The sequence below is a fragment of the Priapulus caudatus genome, unplaced genomic scaffold (genome assembly GCF_000485595.1).
Source record: "Priapulus caudatus unplaced genomic scaffold, Priapulus_caudatus-5.0.1 Scaffold430, whole genome shotgun sequence".
Classification (NCBI taxonomy): Eukaryota; Metazoa; Priapulida; class Priapulimorpha; order Priapulimorphida; family Priapulidae; genus Priapulus; species Priapulus caudatus.
In genome coordinates this window covers 177,317-184,177 of record NW_014577491.1, presented here as the reverse complement: position 1 = coordinate 184,177, position 6,861 = coordinate 177,317, and the positions used below count along the sequence as shown (strand labels likewise).

The following is a 6,861-nucleotide window of genomic DNA, read 5'->3' as shown; positions in this document are numbered from 1 at the left end:
AGAGGGTGGCCTAGGCCCACCTCCATCAACGAACCTGTCGCTAAGGTGCGCTGCGGGCTCATGTAATGTACATCCGTCTGCACTGACACGAACCGTCCGGTTCGTCCATCGAGGCCTTTAGCTATCTGAGAAGCTCATGATTCTCGCACATGGCTGTCTCCGCAAACTGCTGCAGAACGGGTGAGAGCTCGTTGACGGCTTTCTGCATCGTGGTGGTGCTCGGCATCGCTACGTCTAGGTGCGCTAAGACATACCGCGTATCGGTGACAGCACCCCCGAAGCTGCTGGCCGCCACTGCGAGTCTCGTGTTCGGAACGGCCGGCCGCAGACCCTTCGAAGCGCTTGCTCTCCCCTTCCGTGTAGAGCTTCGTCGGCGCACTCTTGTATCTGCACCCTTATGTAGGCTGCTCCGATGCTCTTGCCAACCTGTTTGCTCCATAACAGCTTAGCTCTGCACGTCGTTGGGTGCCCTGCAAAACAGTATGTCGTTTACTCATTAGCACAGAATTTTATAAATATGTATGTATATATATATACACACACACATGTGACAAGGTGGCTTTTTGTGTATTTCAGGATGAAAATCGGCAAATGGGCGTACAGCTGACAACACTGTCATCAGGCACTGTACTCACCTCGCACAACTTCCTGCACCATCACAGCCATCGACGGCATGTGCACGAGCATGTACGACTGCAGTTCTTCTCCTGAGCTATCGCGAGACGAGGAGCACTGGGTTGGTCGCAGAGTAAGCAGGTTCCATTCCTTCCGAGGTTCCAGGGCAGGTGTCCCGGCTGAAAGGAAGATTTATTAATTCGTCGCATTTGCTTCTCAGTCATCGCTGTAGGCACTCGTGATTGATATAGTTCACTCTGGTAAAGCACGCTACCAAGTGTGATGCTATATGCACCTGCCCAGCATAGGTGAGAAGACAGGGGGCCTTCGTCATGAGAGTGCAGAAATGTGCATTGCACACGCAAGATGGATGCCCAATAGACGTCTGGAAAGGATTGAAATTTCAATCGGTTTTGTGTGGTAAAATTTCGCATCATAGAGCTGGCAAATGTTTCGAGTGAAGATTGTACGGTTAATGCGCAGTGATTTTGCATGAATAAAATGCATGTTGCGTGTTGATAGCAACTGTTTACGTATTTTTGTTCGGGACATATATTGTATTCGACAAGCGATGACGAAGAATGCGGGCGAGCCCGTATTGTAACCGACAAACGGTGGTGATGAGGCAACGCTTGGCACGTCACACCTAGCGCATGAGAGTAGTTGACGCAACGCACAACGCACAACAGTTAACGATGCACTGTCGTGTGTCAGGTCTAGGTGCCTAGCTGTGACACAATGTTGGCACACGCTATTGAGATAGTTAACTGGTCCTCGGCAGGGGTCGAAATTAGATTTTTATTATGGTATCCATTCGGTATCCATTCGGGATACCATTTTTTGGATAGTAATTTCAACAATGTTGGTATCCAAAATCTTGAAATATGCAATAATAGCATTTGAAAATTATTAATACTAGCTGAAACCCGCGCTACGCGCGGGCTTAGTGACTGTGATGCATGTGTTACCAGTACAGTAGTGTTATGTGTAAGGTGTTATATGGAGAGTTTAGTTGTTGCACATGTTTGTTTTTTTATGGTTGAGATGTCAATACAAATACATGTACAATCATGCTTACACGTAACACATTAACCATTTGTTTGGCAAGTACACAGTGAAATACAGACACGCACGCACGCACGCACGCATGCACGCGCACACACAAATGTTTTATTGTATGCTATGTAGGAACTACTGGTTGATGATACGGACTCCAAAGTTAGAATATAGATAGATCTGAATGGGCTGGTCGGGCAACTGATTAACCACTTGGCTGCGTAGCACGTAATATTACGTGCTTCGCATGTTTCCACTGTGTGTGGACGGGACCAGGTAGGGTAATATTGCGTGGTTGTGATCGCTTATTTCTACGCATGTTTGCACTCTGTGCGGACGACGTAATATTACGTGCTTGTGATCGGACCGCTTGTGACAGCTCGCTGTTCACGACACCCGTACAGCATTGAAGACTTCCAAAAAAAAAATCTGCTCTGATGAAATTCAACTTGTACATCTCATATGGGAAACTATGACCAAATAGCTACTGAATATTTAACTTCATTATTACATGGTTATTTCTACTTACATTATGGGGCTTACAAAAATCTCAGACACACAGACACACAGAACGAAAACAAAACAGCGCCCCCTATTTTCAGGCAAATGTTTACTTTTTTTGTTGTTTTTTGTCTTTTTTAAGCCGTTTTTACGGTTTTCAACCGAGTATAGTTTAGAACCCGTCCCGTGTACTGATCGAACTCTTCTGTAAATTTGGCGCTATTTGGATCCAAACTGACGGAGCCTTTCATTAACATACATACATACATACAACATTCGCCAAATTATAGTAATATGTAATGTAATTATTATATAAAAACATGAAAACAGATTCACAGATGTGCACAGACAAGTAGGCCTACACTGCAGATGTATTGTCTAGACGCATTGTCTGGTTCGCTTGATACAATGTATACATATCACACGCTTGCAAATATGCTCAACAACCACTATCCCGATTTTGACGATGGGTGCTGTCGTTTCTGATGATTTCGTTATTCGAGCACAACAGCACCGGTGTTCCTGCCAGGACTTGGTCGCCCATCATTTTTACCTTTATCTTCGTTTGTTGTCCTTCCAGTATGAGTTTGAATATTTCTTTGGTTTCCATGTTGAGAGAGAACTCGTTGCCGTAGAGAATTCCTTTGCCTATGCAGCTCATAAACTGGAAGGCCGTGGCGTCCCCAGAATGGAGAACCCCCACGTTCTTCGCGATATCGACTATCATAGACGAGAAGATCGTCTTTCCCGAGTTCGGAGGCCCCTTGATCCAAAGAGTGTTGATTTTTCCATTCTGACGGTTGAACCATAGTTCCAGTTCGACTAAGAACTTTTTGACTTCTCTCGGATCTTCTAGCCAAGCGTGGAGTAGAGTTACGAGTAGGTCTGCAGATTTTGTTATCGAATGATACTTTTCCTTTTCTGTTGTTAGCGGCTTCCAGTCTGAAATTAGATTCCAGAGAGTTTTGTTTCGATTTCCAACGTTGGTTAAGTTGATCGCGTTCTGGATTATCTTCTCCCTTCTCATGGTGTCCGTTGTTGGGTGTGTTGTATACTTGCATGTTTTCGTTCGGTAGGTTTAGGTTGTTGGCCGTCAGGTGTGTTATCTTGCCCATCGATCCTGTTAGGTCTTTGTAGTATATTACTGTTGGTGATATGTTGATGTTTATGTTTGGTGTCGACTGTCCTGCTACGGTTGTTAGATTGTTGCCGAAGGCTACTATGTTGAACATTGTTGCTCCGAAGTGTACTGGTCTGAATCCATCTTGTAGTCCTAGGAATTGTACGTTGTCTGCGACGAGTGTGCTCATTGGGTCGGTGTATGGTAGTTGTTTCGCTCCTATGTCCATTTGTAGGAATGCTGATTGTCCTTTCTTGACGTTTGTCCATCGTACTAGTGTTGTAGATTGATTTACTGATGTCATTGAGTGATGATATGTTCTTTCGAACGTTATTGTTTTCACGTTTGGTTGTTGTGTGTTCCATGGTCTTTGTCGTGCACCCGTTGATTTAGCTGCGTCATTACCTGTGGCGGCTATGCTGCGTTTGTCTCTCTTCCCGTCGACGGTGTTTAGAAGGTTCTTGCCGTTGCCGGTTCTTCGTTTTCTCTGCGTCTCTGTGGAGCTGGTTCACCAACTTCTCTACTGCTTCTGGATCCTTGTACTATTTCACGCCCTCTATTATATGCACTGCGTGCTGCGTTTTGTACCCCTTGTTGGAGTTGATTTCTGACTTCGGTATTGTACAGTACGACACGCGCTGATTCTTGTGCGGCCGCTTGTAGTGCAACTGCTGCGCCTCCTCGTTGTAATGCTTGTGGTATACCTAATTGTCTGCCTGGATTTCGGTGTGCGAGATCCATGCCTCTTTGTTGGAAATTTCGGAGCCAGTTGTATACATTTCTATGTGGTGGATCTGTATTTCCTCGTCTGAGGAAGTCTCTTGTTTCGTCGTTAAATGTTTCACCGTGTTCGTCTACTTGTTGTCTGAGTCTGTCTCTGAGGTAGCTATGCCAGCCCCTATTGAACTCGCCACTTTGATTTGGATTTCGTCCGCGTGGTAATGTGAACTGTTGTCGATAGTCGTTGTACCAGTTTAAGTTGCGTCTGAATGTTGGTGGAGACATACTGCGGTATATAACGAGGAACAAGTGGTTAAATATTACGATGTTTTTATTTTCAACATTACAGCGCCATCTCTCGGATCTTATTATATTGGTTGGGTATTTGGACATCTTTCTTTATCGCTGTCGTCTTCTTCGATGTCTGAGTCTTCGCGGATGTACATGCCTTCGTGTTTGATTCCAACCCATAGTGCTCCATGCAGATCTTTGTAATGCTTGTCCATGACATGTTCCCATTGGGCCCAATAGGCGCATTGTTTGATTAGAAGCGACTCATGTTTCTTTCTCCATTGGCAGAGGGATAGTCGTTGCATCATGGCGTTTCGTCCTACCATTGGAGCGTTGCATGCCTCTAGTTGATCTAGTATGTTTCTGACATGTTTTGGATCTGTGAATGCCGAGTAGAACCAATCGTAGGTTTCCATGGGATCGTATGTATCGATGATCTGATCTTCGTTTGCACCGAATATATTCGCCACGACGCTTAGAGCTCTGCAATCGAATTGCTTATTGGTGCCGAACGCTTCTAACCATTTGGGGTCTGCGATTTTCTTTGCCGTAATTTTGATCATCCTGGCATCGAATGCCAGCTTGTCGTCGAGCGATATCGTGCTGTCGTCGCGGATGATGTCGTTGTTGCTGCATAGTAGCACAGGCGTTCCTTGCAGTACCTGATCGCCTAGCATCTTCACCTTGATTTTTGTACGTTGGCCTTCGAGTATTAATTTGAAAATTTCTTTGGTTTCGATGTTCATTGAAAATTCGTTGCCGTAGAGGATTCTCTTGCCGACACATGACATGAATTGGAAGGGCGTGGCATCACCCGAATGGAGAACCCCCACGTCCTTTCCTATATCGGTTATTATATTGGAGAATATCGTTTTTCCAGAGTTGGGCGGTCCTTTGATCCACACCGTGTTGATTTTTCCGTTGGACCTGTCATACCATCGCTCTATATCTTGCAAAAAGCCTTTGACTGCCGACGCTGTACCTAGCCAGGTTAGGAGTAAGGTCATCAACAGATCCGCCGACTTCGTAATCGAATGGTACTTTAGGTTGTCCGCTTGTGGAATCCGGTAGTCTGCAATCATATTCCATAAGGTTTTATTTCTATTGCCGACGTTTGTTAATGCGATTGCATTTGCGATAATCTTTTCTCTCCTCATTGTGTCGGTATACAAGTTCTTTAGCGATATATCGTACGGCGACAGCATTTCTTGGTTTATATTAGCTTTATAGTGCTTGCCGAGGAAGTCTAATACTTCCTCGCTGGTTCCAAAGTTTTGCTCTTCGATAATACGAATTAATGCTTGTACGTACATGTTTGCCGTACTTTCGCCGCGGGCGCGGATCATCTCCTTGTTCTTGCGTTCTTCGAATTTCTTTATGTTCATGTCTTTTATCTCGTCGTCGGTGACGCTGTCGATCATGTTACTGAGGATGCCTGGGTTAGCATGCATAGTTCTTTTCCTGGCAGCTTACAGTAGCAGACCATCGCCCGAGGCTGGTACAACAACATGCTTTTGAATGTTGCTGTTACCATCTTCAGCTGGGTTCTCAAGGTCTTCCATTTATTGCAGTCTCGCAGCTGCGTTGTTAGTTCACCACCGAATATGATGTGGTAGTGAACATTTGCATTTTCTGACGGCACCTCGTCCCAGTCTAGTGATCTTGAAATGCGATGGCCTTCATCCACGTCGTGACGCCAAACCGCGATTTCATATGGTGGCTGACTCGTGACAATACGGTTGATGTTATTGATTAGATTGTTTTGCTCGTGCACGCTGTCCTCGCGTAGGGTAACGATGATTGACTGGAACTCTATCGAGCCACCTTCTTTTTTTTCTTCTTTTTTCTTTTTCTGCTGCTCTAGCCATTCTTCTTTGTCTAACCACGTACCTTGTTCTATCTTTCGCTGCTTCCATAACGCTTTCTAGAACTTCTTCGCTCGTTCCGTAGTTGTTTTTGTTAATAATCTTTATAAGCGCCTGTACATACATGTTCGCTGTCGATTCGCCTCGTGCTCTGATCATCTCCTTGCTTTTCCGTTCGACGAACTTCTTTTGATTCATTTCCTTGACTTCCTCTTGCTTGATGCTATCTATCATTTCGCTGAGTATCCCTTTCACCGGTGTTAGCATGATGAGTTCTTTTCCGGGTAGCTTACAGTAGCAGACCATCGCTCTGGGTTGATATAGGAGCATACTCTTGAACGATGTTGTTATCATTTTGAGCTGTGTTCTGAGTGTCTTCCACTTGTTACAGTCTCTCAGCTGGCTGGTTAGTTTACCTCCGAAGATTATATGATAGTGTATATTCGGGTTCTCGCTCGGCACCTCGTCCCAGTCGTATTGGCGCGAGAGCTTGTGTCCTTCTTCTACGTCGTGTTTCCAGACTGCTATTTCGTACGGTGGTTGACTGGTGATGACTTTGTTAATACAGTCCAGGAGCCAGTTTGTTGAGTGGTCACTATCATCCTTCATTGTGACGATTATGGACTGGAACTCTTCGGAGCCGTTTTCTTTCTTTTCCTCTTTTCTTTTTAGTTGCAGCGCTAAGTATGCGTC

General features: G+C 45.1%; 1 protein-coding gene across 1 annotated transcript in view; it reads right to left on the bottom strand.

Annotated features, from left to right (window-relative positions):
• LOC106810312 overlaps window positions 1–6,847 on the bottom strand; it is a 16,866-nt gene extending 10,019 nt beyond the window's left edge. Inside the window, exon 1 of the mRNA XM_014813620.1 lies at window positions 6,235–6,847. Within this exon, the coding sequence (XP_014669106.1) occupies window positions 6,235–6,777 (543 nt within the window). The 5' untranslated portion in view covers window positions 6,778–6,847. The remainder of the gene's footprint in view (window positions 1–6,234) is intronic.
• Between the last annotated feature and the right edge of the window lie 14 nt (window positions 6,848–6,861).